Consider the following 15,610-nt stretch of genomic DNA (forward strand, 5'->3'; position numbering starts at 1 on the left):
CACGCAGTTGGTCTCCACTGGAGAAGGAGGGGCTGGGGTTAGAGGCACGCAGGTGGTCTCTACTGGAGAAGGAGGGTCTGGGGTCAGAGGCATGCAGGTGGTCTCCCCTGGTAAAGGAGGGGCTGGGGTTAGAGGCACGCAGGTGGTCTCCACTGGAGAAGGAGGGGCTGGGGTTAGAGGCACGCAGGTGGTCTCCACTGGAGAAGGAGGGGCTGGGGTTAGAGGCACGCAGGTGGTCTCTACTGGAGAAGGAGGGTCTGGGGTCAGAGGCATGCAGGTGGTCTCCCCTGGTAAAGGAGGGGCTGGGGTTAGAGGCACGCAGGTGGTCTCCACTGGAGAAGGAGGGGCTGGGGTTAGAGGCACGCAGTTGGTCTCCACTGGAGAAGCAGGGGCTGGGGTTAGAGGCACGCAGGTGGTCTCCACTGGTAAAGGAGGGGCTGGGGTTAGAGGCACGCAGGTGGTCTCCACTGGTGAAGAAGGGGCTGGGGTTAGAGGCATGCAGTTGGTCTCCACTGGAGAAGCAGGGGCTTGGGTTAGAGGCACGCAGGTGGTCTCCACTGGTGAAGAAGGGGCTGGGGTTAGAGGCACGCAGGTGGTCTTCACTGGAGAAGGAGGGGCTGGGGTTAGAGGCACGTAGGTGGTCTCCACTGGAGAAGGATGGGCTGGGGTTAGAGCAGGGCTGGGCAACACCGGCCCTCCAGATGTTAGTTAACTACACATCCCAGGATGCTTTGCATTAGTTTTGCTATGTGGCCATGCTGAAACTGATGCAATGCATGCTGGGATGTGTAGTTCATCAACATCTGGAGGGCCGGTGTTGCCCAGCCCTGGGTTAGAGGCACGTAGGTGGTCTCCACTGGTGAAGGGGTGGCTGGGGTTAGAGGCATGCAGGTGGTCTCCACTGGAGAAGGAGGGGCTGGGGTTAGAGGCATGTAGGTGGTCTCCACTGGAGAAGGAGGGGCTGGGGTTAGAGGCACGCAGGTGGTCTCCCCTGGAGAAGGAGGGGCTGGGGTTAGAGGCATGTAGGTGGTCTCCACTGGAGAAGGAGGGGCTGGGGTTAGAGGCACGCAGGTGGTCTCCCCTGGAGAAGGAGGGGCTGGGGTTAGAGGCACGCAGGTGGTCTCCATTGGAGAAGGAGGGGCTGGGGTTAGAGGCACGCAGGTGGTCTCCACTGGAGAAGAAGGGGCTGGGGTTAGAGGCACGCAGGTGGTCTCCCCTTAGGGAAAGGATAGGCGGTTGGGGTCAGAGGCACATGGGTGGTGTCCCTCGGGAGAAGATGGGTTATAAGCTATGCGGGTGGGCACCCATGGGAAGGGGGGTGGGGTCCCCAGGGAGGAAGCTGAAGTTAGAGGCATGTTTGTCAGTTCTCCAAGGGTCTAAATCTATAGTTTGATGGGTGGGCTCCCTGAAAAAGGTGTGACTGGTACTTGAGTTTCACAATGTGGGGAAAATTTCAGAGGGAGGTAGTGTCGTCTGGGGATGGACAGTCCATTCCCCGTGGATTTCCAGGTAGCTGACAATCTACTAGAATTCAAGATCCTTCTCGTCCTGTGTATTGCTGGCCCTGGAGAACACTGTCTGTAGTATTGGTAGTTGCCTGACTGTGATTAGAAATGAATGAGCTGAAGTACAGCACCCAAAGAGTTCTGTGCGCTCTGGTTTCAGATGAGCGCCTCACCGCTGATGAGATGGACGAGCAGCGGCGTCAGAATATCGCTTACCAGTACCTATGTCACTTGGAGGAGGCTAAGCGGTGAGGACGATATTACGCAGTTACCTTTTCCTGTCTTTTCCCTTTGTGCATTATGTGCTCACTTGTTCTCACTTGCATCCAACGTTAATTTAAATTCTGTTCCGTGCTTGCAGGTGGATGGAATCTTGTCTAAATGAGGAGCTACCGCCCCCTACTGAGCTGGAGGAGAGCTTGCGCAATGGAGTCACCCTCGCCAAGCTGGGGAATTTTTTTGCCCCAGAGCTGGTGCCATTAAAAAAAGTCTACGACTGTGACCAGATGCGTTACAAGGTGAATAGGACGTATACGAAGTGTATGGGATGCGGCTACGGCTGTGTTACACTCCAACCAATCAGGTTCTGAACTCAGATATTTGTATACGGCTATAAAGCAACATGTGTACGTATAGAACGGAATAAAACAGCATCTATGTATACTGCGTTACATTTTTTTAATTGTATTTCATTTTTAAGATCCTGAATTAACCCATATTTAGTGTACTGGGGACTATTTTGTGTTGGTTCAACACCACTCTCTCTGCTGTAGGTGGCAGGACTTCATTTCCGGCACACAGATAACATCAATCACTGGCGACGGGCCATGAGTCACATCGGGTTACCTACGGTATGCTTTTTTTAAATTTCAGAATGTGGGGGCGGGGCTTTAAGTGTCTTTGCCACTTTGAAAAAGCAAAACATCGATTTTGCTGTGCTGTCGATGAAGGGAAACCATCGGGTTCTCACTCATCGATGGCAAAAGTATGCAACATCGGATATAAACCATCCATTTCAAATCATTGGTAGTCGATGGCTATCCGTAATTTAAGTGCAAGGTGGTACTGTATCCATTCCATTCCCCACAAGAGGTCAGCACCACCAATGTGATTGTTCTAGGTACATGATTTGGGTGCCAGATGACCTCCCAACAGTAGACCGACATTGAAATCCTGACTTACAGGGGCTGTTCTCCCTTGTGGGCATCCGCAACCCCCATAGAGAGAGACTAGAACCTGTGGCAGCGAGGGAGCCCAGGTGGGGCTTTGTTGCGCTTGCCCTCTGTTGCAGTACCAGCAGTCGGGATTCCGATGTCTGTCTAATGACGGTCGGAATCCCAACTGTCAGGAGATCCTACCACACCCCCTGATCTATAAGTGATGGCTCTGTGATTTGACTGGGTACATGATACATTGAATATGGCTCTGCAATGGTATTGGGTGAAATGATACATCGTGATGCCATGGGCTGTGCCAAGTACCTGGCACATGGGTGACGGCTTTGGTTGTACTGGGTACATGATACACCTGTGACTGTTCCATGATTGTTATTGGTAAATCGATGAGGATACATTGGCGATAGCTCTGTAATTTGGGACTTGTAGTTCTCTGATGCCCCAGAACCACTACGTATTCTATAAGGACGCTTCTTTTTCATTTCAGATGTTCCAGCCTGAGACCACTGACATATATGACAAGAAGAATATGCCACGTGTTGTGTACTGCATCCACGCACTCAGGTGACTGCTGCTATAGACTTCATTACAATGTGGCTGATGGTGTCTGTTGTACTGCAGGAAATGTTCACTTAAACCAAATGAAAGATCGGAGTCTCTAGAGACAGAGGACCAGATGTGTCAAACTTCAATAAGTGATAAACAGCCAGCCAATCAGCTCTTAACTGGCATGTTACAGGCTGGATTTGGAAAATGACAGGTAGCAGCTGGTTGTTGATCTCTCTCCACTTTATCACTCTTTGAAGCTGTATACCTGGCCCAGAGAGAGGTAGAGATAAAGCTACTGTATAATCTGTATGGACAAGGCGCCTCCTAGTGTAATACTGCGCTGAGTGCCCCCAATGTGTAAAGGGCTATAAGTGGACAAGTACCATATAAATGAATGAATTCAGCTTATCTTAAATCTTTGTAGTGATTCACATGAAGCCATCAGCAATGTGATTTCACAAATGACCAGAAACCCATAGAAGCCGTGTTCCCGCAGGCACCGGGAGTAGAGGTCTCACCGGCCGTGGGCAGCTCTACTCCCGGTCTCTGATTTCACGAGTGGACACGTTACAGGACAACCCGAAACCCCAGCAGCTTAATAATCAGCATCGGGGGGGGGGGGGGACGGAGACGGACGACGACACTGTAGGAACCTGCACTGACACCTTCTCTCTTTCTGCAGTTTATATCTATTTAAGCTGGGACTGGCTCCCCAAATACAGGACTTGTATGGAAAAGTGAATTTCACAGGTAAGAGAATACTTATTCCTTTTCTGTGGGGAAACTGGATGCCTTATCCTCGAATGTACCGAGGTGTTGTCTGCGCTAATGCACTGATGAATGGCATTGTTACTCTGTGCTTTTGGGAGATCCTGTAGTTTCACATCCCATGCAGCCCCATCCTCTATCACACAAGTTAACAACTCACTGCTTCCCACAAGAACAGGTGTGATGTGCTGAAATACTATGTGCTGCTGTTTGGTGCTCATAGCGGTCTAGCCTGTTTGGTGCTCATAGTCCTGGACTATATCACTATATTTACTGCAAGTATTACTACATACATATTAATACTTTGCTCTGTAATATTTACTATAGTCTCTTTTGGTGAAATTAGTATTCTTTTTAACTGCTTGTGCAATGGTTTCCAGGGTAATGTTGCTCTGGTGATTACTAGCGGGTTAGATGCGGTTTGCTATTATACTTTCATTACGCTGTAATTACGATGCTGTAATTGTAGAGGAGGAAATCAATAACATGAAGTGTGAGCTGGACAAGTACGGGATACAGATGCCGGCGTTCAGCAAAATCGGGGGGATCCTCGCTAACGAGCTGTCGGTGGATGAAGCCGCAGGTGAGATCTCATTTCTTGTTCTACGTAAAGGAACTTCCTAAAAATAATTCCGGCGGCCAATTAATAGCATGATGATAATGAGTGAAGAGCAGCTGAAACAAGAATAGCGCTGAGCCCTTCCAATTTGCTTGGCACACTATCTGAGCTTGTCAATGTAAATGGATAAATGTATTTATTAAGTTATTGATATAGCGCACACACATTCCGCAGCGGTTTACAGAGAATAGTTGAACATTCACATCAGTCCCTGCCCCAGTGGAGCTTAGAGTCTAAATTCCGTGCCACATGTACACGCACACAGACATTCTGGGGTTAATTTTTGTTGGGAGCCAATTATGGTCTCTGAGCGACCATATTGCTAGTGATTTAATGTGCTGTGGGAGATAAATCACTGGGAGCATGCTCCCGCTGCCAGCCCTTCATGGTCACAGGAGCATGCTACCCCAATTATGGCTAAAAATTGCTGGTCGCTGGTGCACAATACACTGCACCAGTGACTAGCAATTTCTAGTCAAAATTAGGTAGAGACAGAATAGCTTGCAATTTTCAGCCCAAATCGCTGGTCGCTGAGCAATATACTGCTGAGCGATTTTAAGCCAAAATCACTCAGCGACCAAATCGCACAGTGTGTATACAGCTTAACAACAGCCAGGTTTCAGACTGACATAGCAGCACATGACACACAGGTTCCTAAACTCAGTCTTCAGGACAGCTGTTCTATGGGCATGGGGTTAGCAGGCAATTGAGGGCAATGTTAAAGTTGTCTCTTGTGTTGTCCATTTCTGCTTGTCCACTTTCTCCCTTTGTGTCTCTTAGTCCACGCTGCTGTTATTGCCATTAATGAAGCCGTGGACAGACGAGTGGCGCAGGACACCATGGCTGCCCTCCGGAACCCAAATGCTATGCTGCTCAACCTCCAGGAGAAGCTGGCGGCAGTGTACCAGGAGCTTCTCCTTCAAGCCAAGTCCACAAAGATGGCGAACGCCCGAAATAAGGCAAGAACCTAAGTGCTACCAGAAGGACCCCACCTATTAGCCCTCCCATACGAGCCTGAACCCCTGTAGAGATCTCCAGACAGGCTTATGGGAAATGTAGTCATAGAACAGACTGGGCAACAGCAGCGCATAGCGATTGAAGCCTTTATGCAGTAGGCCATGTTCTGTATGTAGGCTTTCTGCACGCTGCCTGCCTGCTAGGCCAGGCCGGACGCACATTGATTGTACCTGTACAGGATGTAGGGCCCAGGGCAGCGCTATCGCTGATGGCTGCATACACATATAATCCTTGGCCACGGGTGGCATCAAACTCCTCACCCGCCTGCCGGGAATACTGGTGCTGTGGGTTACAACACGGGCATCCTGTTAACACCAAGTTCTTCCCCCTACAGGCTGTGCAGAATACCTCCGACAGCCAGGATATATATGACCATTGCCTGACTCAGGCTGAAATACAGGGGAACGTCAACAAAGTCAATGGTAATCTGATGCCTGCGATGTATTTTGAATATTTTATGTATCCTTGTCTGGACCCTCAGTCATGTTATTTGTTTGTCAGCGGTCCTCCTATTATTATGCTGGGTACACACGATGCCTGGCATCCTCCATACACTCTAAGCCAGGGGTCTTCAACCTTTAAGACAGTGTGGGCCACATTAAAAAATTCAACGAAGCCCGAGGGCCACTAAGCTCTTCCGTGGTATTTAGCACAGCTCTTAATAGATAGACAGCACAGCCCCCGCATAGATAGTTGGCACAGCTGCCCATACACATAAACCCTGCCCCCAATAAATAGTCTGCACCAGGGCTATTTCTAAACAATTAGGGTCCCAGTGCGAACAGAATAAAAATGCAGCCCCACATACATAACTTGGCATTTAAGAAATTGTGCGCGCCCCAAAAAGGGGTGTGGGCTAATTATAAGGGGCATGGTCTAATTATAAGAGTGTAAACTAGTAGGAAAAAAATTACCTGACACCTCACTTTTGCAACCTGCATGACCAGACATTGATTACTGCAGGAATGGTTGTTGTCCTTCCACGCTTAAGTTGGCTGTCTAAAGGCCGCACAGTGACATATAAACATGAAGGCCCATTACACCATGATGCCCATTGCACATTATGCCTCACACCATGATGCCCATGCCACCTTGCACTATAAGGCCCCCAATACTTCTGCTTATGCATATGATGCCACCAGTAGTGTCCCTCATAAAATGCCACCAGTAGTGTCCCTCATAAAATGCCACCAGTAGTGTCCCTCACAAAATGTCCTAGTATTGCCCTCCATAGTCAGCACTGCATTGCACAGCATGCCAGCCCTCCCTTAGTCAGAACCACATTGCACTGCCAGCCCCCCTCCCCCATAGTCAGCACCCTCCCCATACACAGGGCCACATTGCACTGCCAGCCCCTCCTCCCCCATAGTCAGCACCGCGGTAGCTAGCCGGCATCACCCTCTCCTGAGACACTTGCCTTAGTGTCCCTTGCAGAGGTCTCCTTCAGAGGGCTGCTGCTGCTGGCGGCGTCGGCTGTCTTAACAGCCAAGGAGCATGCAGGGACAGGTTTGCGGCTGCCGGCGGTTGTCACACTCACTCCAGTCTCCCGGCTGTGGGCACGGGCGGGACGAGTGCGCGGCGTCAGGAAGTACACAATGCGCATGTCTGCGCACAGTCCTGCTGCCCCAGCCAGCATATCCACCTCCGCCGCATCCCACTGCTAAGGGGACAGCGCGCGGAAGGATTTTAAGGGGACAGCGCGCGGAAGGATTTTTTTTTTTTAAATCAGCACGGCATTTAATAAAAAAAAACGCAATTCACTGGCGGGCCACCTAATACAACTCGGGGGGCCACTTGTGGCCCGCGGGCCATGGGTTGAAGACCCCTGCTCTAAGCGATCCCCTGCACAATGTATCGTTACATGCTACATGTAATAACACCCACAACAGCACATCCAGTGGGATGTTTCACTTAATAACTACTCTTTGTAAGGATGGAGCATGCTTGAATAGAGAGGGGAGAGTATTGCAAGACAACGTTTCTAGTTGGATCTGATGTCTTATTGGTTAGATTCAATATTGGGCAGTGAAATTAAAGGCAGGTTAGAGGGGGAGACAATGGGGGAGGGAGGGCGGTTAGAGGAAGGTGGTTGAGAGACGACTGGGGAGGGGGGGGGGGTGTAGTACTAAGAGAAGATAAGTGTTTTGTTTTATCGAATACCCCATTCACACCGGCCACCTGGCAATGACCCGGCATTTGAGTGCCGGGTCATTTTGCCTGGTGCAGCCTGACCCCAATTCACACGATCTACAAATTACCTGGTTAATGCTTTTCAACCTGGGAATTTGCTGAAAAACCTGTTTTTTTCTGTGATGTGAAAGGGTCAACATTGATCTTAAATCCCGGCACTCCGACCCTGGTCAAGAGCAGGTTCGTTGTGCCGGGATTTAAGACCCGTGTTGACCCTTTCACGCCAAAGAAAAACCCGGTTTTCCAGCAAATTCCTGGGTTGAAAAGTCTTAACCCGGAATATTGCTTCTGGTGTGACTGGGTATAAAATAGCTTCAGTCTGAGCACCACTTGCACTCTTACAGTATGTGTGCATCTGTCACTATTACGTGTAGGTGATGGGCACTTTTAGATGTTTTGGGCAATTCCTCTATCCTGTTCTCTTCCAGTGCACGCAGCTTTGGAGTACGTGGACGAGGCGCTGGAGAGAAAGGACGCGTTGGGTCTCTATACAGCTCTGCAGGACCCCGCCCTCTTACTGCGCAGGTTACAGCGGGAGAACCCAGATTACTACCTGGAGCAGCTCACCACTGATCGGGAACAGAAAGCCATTGTTAGTTCATTTCTATAGCACCTCTGTAATAATAACTCTGTAACCTGCCTTGACAGATGCATTCCGCTACTGATGAGCTTCCCTGGCCAACTTTGGGATAAAATGTTTCTCATTGTATCGCGTCCTATGATATACCTCCTTATTGCTTTGTCAGTGGATGCTCTGCATGCTTATCCCTTTGTTTCACCGCTAGAAAAGTGATATTTCCTATTTTTTATATGTAATGTGGTCACTGCAAGAACAGAGCTCTCTCTAAGTCTGTGCTTTGTGTCCCAGGAACTGAGCTACATGGATCTCCTGGAGAGGGAGGAGCTACAAGCTGGGGTGGACGCAGCCAATCAGAATGCGAGCAGAGAGCATGCCAGTAAGTAGTGGGTGCTACGTTGTCCTCATTCTAATTGCCCGCCAGATCAGGTAGGATGCCGTATTCCCTCAGGACCTTATATCAGTCACACAAGATGTAGTTTGATGGGAAGCAGCGGCCGGCCTGGCAGGAAATTAGAATATCCAAGAAGCTCACACACGTGTAAAGTCTTGTTACCACACTTGTAGAAGTAGAACCACTTCACGGGTATGATTTTGGCTCTTAAAAACAAGATGTCCTGTGTTTCTTTCTCTCATCAGTGGAACTGGCTGTCTCCCGTATCAACACCGCTATCCGCAATGGAAACGCCGCACAGACCGCAAAAGAGCTCTCTAACCCAGATGCCCAGCTCCCAGATATCTATCCCTTTGCATCGCAGCTGTACCAACAGGAACTCTCCGTCCTGCAGGGGCAGAGTCCTCGGGTGAGTCAGGAAGCTTATTACATGGCAGATTTAGTTGTAATGGGTAGTTTTGTCTCCTGGTTAACGTCGAAATCCATCTCCTTACGTCGTAAAATACATAAGGCCAGATGCACTAGGCTTCAAAAGTGAAACAATGGAGAGTGATAAACAGCCAGCCAATCAGCTCCTGCCTGCCAGGTCAGACTGTGTTTGTTTGAAAAATGTCAGACAGGAGCTGATTGGTTGTTTATCACTCTTCATTTTATCACTTTTGAAGCTTCGTGCATCTGGCCCATAAAGTCATAAGAGGGGTTGGTGGAAATGAGCTTTAATATAGTGTTTTTAAAGGCCAGCGTGTGGACCTCCAGCTTTTTGATGAACAACAAAGCCCAGCAAACCTTGCTTGCCATTACAAATGCAGACAAGGCTCATACACCAGTATCTTCTGCTGTGTTTTGGGCAGAATTACTTCTAACGTTTGTGGTTTTGCCGGAACAGGGCTTCTTGGTGCAGGAGGAGCTGTTTGTGGCGGTGGAGATGCTGTCGGCCGTAGCACTAACCAACCGAGCCTTAGAAGCCGGGGATCTGAACGCTTTCTGGGCCACCTTGGTTAGCCCTGCTCTAGGCCTGTCCGACGTGGACGAGGAGAACGTACAACGGTGAGAGGCATCTTCTTCTCTCTCTAGAGAACCTTGAACATAACCCTTAATAGACAAAGCTGTACAGTTCACGTCTGGTAGACTCAATGTACCAGTCCTGTGCTCTAGTAGTAGATTGATTGCTTGGACTTCCATACCAGACTTCCTTCCTTCCCATGATCCATCTGCTTTCTATGCAGGTATTTCAACAAACTGTCCAAAAGGAAACGTCGCTCCCAGGGCCCCTCGGAGTTCTTCAGCTGGAATGATCTGCAGTCCTGTGTGAATAACATCAACCTCCATACACAAGAAGAGCATGACCGTAAGTGAGCCTGGCATCTCTGAACGTCACCGGGTGTTCCATGTCACATCTGTACCGTAAATGATCTTGGGGTGCGCTGCTGTCCGACCCCTTTATTTGAGCGTGTTTGGTTACTTCAGTTATTAAGGCCTCCGCTGACTTTGTTTCCACCAGAAATCCTGGCTGTAAGCCTCATTAATGAGGCGCTGGAACAGGACAACCCCCAGAAAACCTTCACGGCCCTACTGATGCCGGCAGCGGGGCTCACGGATGCCACTCTGCCCATCGCCAGCCTGTACCACCAGATCCTGACAAGTGCGCTACAGCACAAAAAGAAGGTAACGCGCCGCGGTTCACCACACTTCTGTAGGGACCTGGTTATATAATATACAGGATGGATAATTCCCAATGCTGGACTCTGTCTCACAGGTGACAAAGGATTTACACACGAGTGGTGCAATAGGTGCTTGCTAATGCTATAGGTCATTGCTATCTGTGTGTGGCCTGGCTCCACCATGACTCCTGCCCCAGCCAGGCCCTTACAACCTGCCCATTGTAGCCTGTAAGCCGCAGTGTCCGACACTGAGAGACTGGTTAACTGGACAGGCACTCCCTGTACCCGTGGCATAGATCTCCCAATCAGGGCAGTGTTTGTGGACAGATGTTATCAGCCAGGCATAGACTGGACCACTAGGGTCCACAGGAACAAGACGGAAGCCACGATTCTTGGGTGATCAAACCATTTCCTGAGACAGGAAACCAGTTTCAACAACTAAGTAACATAAGGGTTACAGATAAGTTACCAATATATTTGGGTGGGGTTTTTTTCCGGGGGGGGGGGGGGGGAAGCTTAGGAGAAAGCTTTGATCATCTGGGATACGGCAGCACAACGTCCGTGCGGGTCAGACTGGAGAACCATTGCTGCTACTGAAGATGATTCTGCCCAAAATTAATAACACAGAGATAGATATATGAATCAGTGATAAGGGAGGAGAAGTGATAAAGTGCCTGGTACTTTATCACCGGCCAATCAGCTCCTGACTGTTATGTTACAGGCTGTGTTTAAAAAGGGACAGTCCGGAGCTGATTGGTCGGTGAGGTGATACAGTACCAGGTACTTTATCACTTCTCCTCCCTTATCACTGATTCATACATCTGCCCCTGAGTGGGATAATTGAATAGAAATACATTGAGTCGGCTGCTGTTAGGCGCGTGCGGAACTGATAATGATCCCCCTGTGGTCCCCCAGGTGACTCGGGATGCCTCCGCAGTGCTCTGGTTAGAGGAGATCCAGCATGGGGTGTCTCAGGCCAACCAGGAGAATGCCAGAGCCAGGAAAAGTAAGATCACAGATTATTATTCTCTTTATCTTTTTACAACAACTGAAAAAAGCAAGAATAAAACCCTACACAGGCAATAGTGAGAGCAGCTTATGGGATAGGTACAGTTCGAGCAGAGAACCCATGAGAGCACATGATCAGTAACTGCGGTGATGCAGTGTGGATGTATTACTGGACTGTGAAGAGGAGATTGGGGATGTTGGGACGTGTACCAGGGCTCAACTGCCAGAGAGAACCTGTGAGTGGGAGGAAAAATCCCCAATAGAAAGTAAGTAACAGGGACTGAAGAACTAAATCTGCCGGGGTTCCCAAGTGAATCTATGGTCTCTGCTGATAAGTGGGCAAGTTCTCTGTTCCGCCACTGCTACATATCTTAAACCAAAATTGTGGCATTGTAATTTAGGGAATCCCTGTCTTACAGTCCCTAGCTATTTAGGATCGGGCTACAGAACAATTGCACCAATTTATGGGGTGGTCTGCTCAGCGGTTACTGGGGTGGTACAATTACATGGCACAACAAAGGTTATTATTAAATCTCTACCCTGCTCTATAACGTTCACTAATTGCCTAGATCAGGCATGGCCAACCTATGGCCCTCCAGCTGTTGTGAAACTACACATCCCAGCATGCTTTGCAATAGGTTAAGCATTCCCTAAAAGCAAAACTGTGGCAAGGCATGATGGGACTTGTAGTTTCACAACAGCTGGAGGGCCATAGTTTGGACATGGCTGCCCTAGAGCTTGTGATCAAGGGGGAGCATTGAGGTCTTCTCAGGGTGCCACACATGTGGCTTAAAATATCCCAGGACATTATCTGTAGCAGCGATTGCCCATTAATGAAAGGGATATAGGTAATTGCAGAGATGATTGTGACGGTTTTATAGCGTTTCATATCCAATATGTATAGCTGTATTCCGATTGGTCTTCGCCACGTCTGCTGAATGTGCTGTTTCTGTTTTCCCCCTCCTTCACTCAGTGGCTCTGGGCATTGCTGCAGCGAACCAAGCCATCAAAGAAGGGAAAGCGTCTCAGACCCTGCGAGTCCTGCGGAACCCGGATGCCTTACTGTGCGGCGTGGTGAGCGATTGCGCACAGGCCTATCAGGATGAACTTGGCGGAATAATGGACGGAAAGAGAAAACGGGGTATGAAGGATTTTGGCAGAAGCTTGGGAAGGACTTGCCCCATACGCATGATGGAGGCAGCCATTTTGTTCAGCGCTGCATCCTGTATTTGCTGGGAACCAGTGACTTGAACTGAGGCACTGTCGACTGATATATTCATGAGATCTGACTAATATTTCTGAGGTGATTTGGAATTAATAGGCTACATTGTAATGTGCTTTCAGCGCACAAAATGGCTGCCTCCGCTGTGGTATTGATGTTCGAACCTTTTGTGCCTTGTTACATTAGAAATAGATTTATATATATTTATATTTTTACATGAGTCTCTGAATTCTTCAGGAGGCGCTAAAGCGCTTTAACCCTTGTGAGGACTAGGGGCCCATTTATCCTGATCGCATTTACAATGCGATCTGGGCGGAATATTACCGCCCAGGATCGTATTGTAAAATGCGATCATATCGGGGGGATGTATCATTTTTAAGGGCGCAGGGACAGGGCTCAGATAGGAGCCCGTCCCTGCGAATCCCTAACCCGGAAGCCGGGAGGTCAGCGCATGCGCGGTTATGCGCTGACCCCCGCCGACCTCTCTGACCGCACTGCCCTGCTCGGGCAGTGCGAAGTGTAGCCATAGGCTACAATGGGCTATCGCCACATTAGAATGGCGATAGCCCAGGGGTGCGATGCCGGGCTGCCTGATGTTGATACATCGGGCAGCTTCGCATCCCCCATATAAACCTATGGGGGATGTGGCCGGCGGCGGTGCAGGGGGGATCGCAGCAGGGATCGGAGATCCCTGCTGCGGTCCCCCTTTAATACATTTGGGGATACTAAATATTTGCGGTGAACCCCCGAAAAAACTGATGTTTTCGGGGATTTAACCGCAAATATTGCTTGATACATGTGGCCCGACCCCTTGCCTGGGGGGCTTCTTGTTACTTTGCCAGAGGCAATTTGTGGTGGACTAGTCTTGCAATATGCATACAGGGGAGCAGAAATTGTATGGCATGGAACAGAATTCAGCCTAGGACCTGGTGACACGAGGCAAGTCTCACGCGGTCTCTAGTGTTTCAGTTCTTAGGCTGCATTCTAATTAATTTTGGATCAGCTATTTTAAACGTCTGCTTCCTTTTAACCCTTTGGGTGCCAACGGTGCTGTGAGATCCTTTAAATACCCGCTTTAAATGTCAGCATTGCCCACAGCGACTGTTCATTTAGTATAAATAACTACAAATACAGCTAAGTCCATTCATTGACGTTTAGTTAAATATCGCACCGGGGGGGGGTTTGCTGTCAGTGACGCTGACATGTTTTGCGGATCTGGCACAGCAACGTTGGCACTCAAAGGGTTCAGTAGGTTAATTTTAGTGAGGAATCTGTACAGTTGTGTCTAGAATTGTACATGATCTTTGCTGCCCTCTTGTGTCCTGTGTTGTAACCTGCAGGTGATGTGACAAATTATTGGGTGAGACACAAGGTAAAGGATCGAAGTGACTATTTCTTCCATTTGCGCACCTTTGAGGGGACCTGGGATCAGCCTCCTGGCTTCAGCCCCAGCACCACGCACCTGTCTCGGGAGGAAATTCAGGTGAGGGGGTAATTATGCCGGGCTTGTCAAAGTACTTGTCAGATTTAGCCACTAGATTTTAATACAAACCCATATTCAATATTCATGCCCCTTTTTATAATTTTTTAATGTACTTTGCAAGTTCTGGTGACCAAACTGTGCTAGGAGTACCGCAGCAGAGAGCGACACCCCAGGCAGGGAAGAGGAACTGAATGGGTTTTAAAAGATGCAGGGTGCTAGACTGGAAACTGTTATATGTCTTGTAACCATGAGATGAAGCCAGAATTGTAACCAGTTCCCAAATGATGGTATAGTGGTAAAAGTCCAAGCTGGCAATGACCGTGTCCACAGGGAAAGTCATAAACTCGCCCCTTAGTTTGATGTTTCGTTCCCAGAATATAGGGGGTTGCCTTTTGGGGGGAGTACCCTTGTTCTCCTCTATGGAAAGTCCTGCTTGGACATTACAGTGATTCACTTTCATTCTCTGTGATTTGCAGGCGGCTATCAACAGAGTGACGTGTGGCTTCCAGCGGGAGAAGCAGTGGGAGGCCTGCACGGACATGCTGGTGGGGCTGCAGGCACGCATGAGAGGTTACCTGGTCCGCAAGGCCTTCTCAGAGAGAACGCATCTACTGTGCAAGCAGGTGCCGGCCGCCACCCTGATACAGGTAAAGGTGCCCAAAGCTCACCTGTCAGGAGTGATCTCTGTGGCTGATGCTGGGTGGAATCAGCCAGGAATAATGATGCTCGAGGACATGGGTATCCAACCTCAGTCCTCAAGTACCCCCAACAGTGCACGTTTTCCAGCTCACCCTGCAGGTGTACTCATTACTCATGGACACATATCCCAGGTCACCCGGCAGCTGCACAGGTGTACTCATTACTCACTGCACATTTCCCAGGTCACCCAGCAGGAGCACAGGTGTACTCGTTACTCACGGACACATTTCCCGGGTCACCCAGCAGCTGCACAGGTGCACTCATTACTCACTGACACATTTCCCGGGTCACCCAGCAGCTGCACAGGTGCACTCATTACTCACTGACACATTTCCCAGGTTACCCAGCAGCTGCACAGGTGTACAGAATACCCAGTATGTCTGACATACAATTATCTGGCTGCAAGTATCTCGTCTCTATGGATTTTGGTGACAATAGCTGTGTATGGTGCTGATTGGTTCTCCTGGAGTATGAGCCGCAGCTGATTGTGGACCGCTCCCTGTGTTCTGATTTGTTTGTCTGCGTTCTTCACGCTAGCACTAGGGCTGTGTGTGTGTGTATCTATAAATATAAAGCCAACCTTTGTGTGTTCTCCCAGGCACACTGGCGCGGTTACAAGCAGCGACAAGCTTATCTGCACAGACTGCGTTACTTACGGAGGAATGTGGACTCCATTGTTAAGGTAAAACCGTTTTATATTTCTCCACAATTCAAAATTTTTTTATTTTCTTTTAAGTTCTAAG

At 49.2% G+C, this 15,610-nt stretch overlaps 1 protein-coding gene across 1 annotated transcript in view; it reads left to right on the forward strand.

Moving 5' to 3' along the window:
- IQGAP3 (IQ motif containing GTPase activating protein 3) overlaps positions 1 to 15,610 on the forward strand; it is a 28,321-nt gene that overhangs the window by 1,270 nt on the left and 11,441 nt on the right. Inside the window, exons 2-20 of the mRNA XM_083167131.1 lie at positions 1,666 to 1,753; positions 1,867 to 2,023; positions 2,279 to 2,356; positions 3,168 to 3,244; positions 3,912 to 3,979; positions 4,467 to 4,580; positions 5,397 to 5,575; positions 5,968 to 6,055; positions 8,252 to 8,415; positions 8,692 to 8,779; positions 9,040 to 9,203; positions 9,681 to 9,841; positions 10,021 to 10,142; positions 10,296 to 10,459; positions 11,371 to 11,461; positions 12,437 to 12,604; positions 14,026 to 14,168; positions 14,645 to 14,815; positions 15,466 to 15,549. Of these exons, the coding sequence (XP_083023257.1) occupies positions 1,666 to 1,753; positions 1,867 to 2,023; positions 2,279 to 2,356; positions 3,168 to 3,244; positions 3,912 to 3,979; positions 4,467 to 4,580; positions 5,397 to 5,575; positions 5,968 to 6,055; positions 8,252 to 8,415; positions 8,692 to 8,779; positions 9,040 to 9,203; positions 9,681 to 9,841; positions 10,021 to 10,142; positions 10,296 to 10,459; positions 11,371 to 11,461; positions 12,437 to 12,604; positions 14,026 to 14,168; positions 14,645 to 14,815; positions 15,466 to 15,549 (2,369 nt within the window). The remainder of the gene's footprint in view (positions 1 to 1,665; positions 1,754 to 1,866; positions 2,024 to 2,278; positions 2,357 to 3,167; positions 3,245 to 3,911; positions 3,980 to 4,466; positions 4,581 to 5,396; positions 5,576 to 5,967; positions 6,056 to 8,251; positions 8,416 to 8,691; positions 8,780 to 9,039; positions 9,204 to 9,680; positions 9,842 to 10,020; positions 10,143 to 10,295; positions 10,460 to 11,370; positions 11,462 to 12,436; positions 12,605 to 14,025; positions 14,169 to 14,644; positions 14,816 to 15,465; positions 15,550 to 15,610) is intronic.

Source organism: Crinia signifera, chromosome 12 (genome assembly GCF_055691185.1).
Source record: "Crinia signifera chromosome 12, ASM5569118v1, whole genome shotgun sequence".
Classification (NCBI taxonomy): Eukaryota; Metazoa; Chordata; class Amphibia; order Anura; family Myobatrachidae; genus Crinia; species Crinia signifera.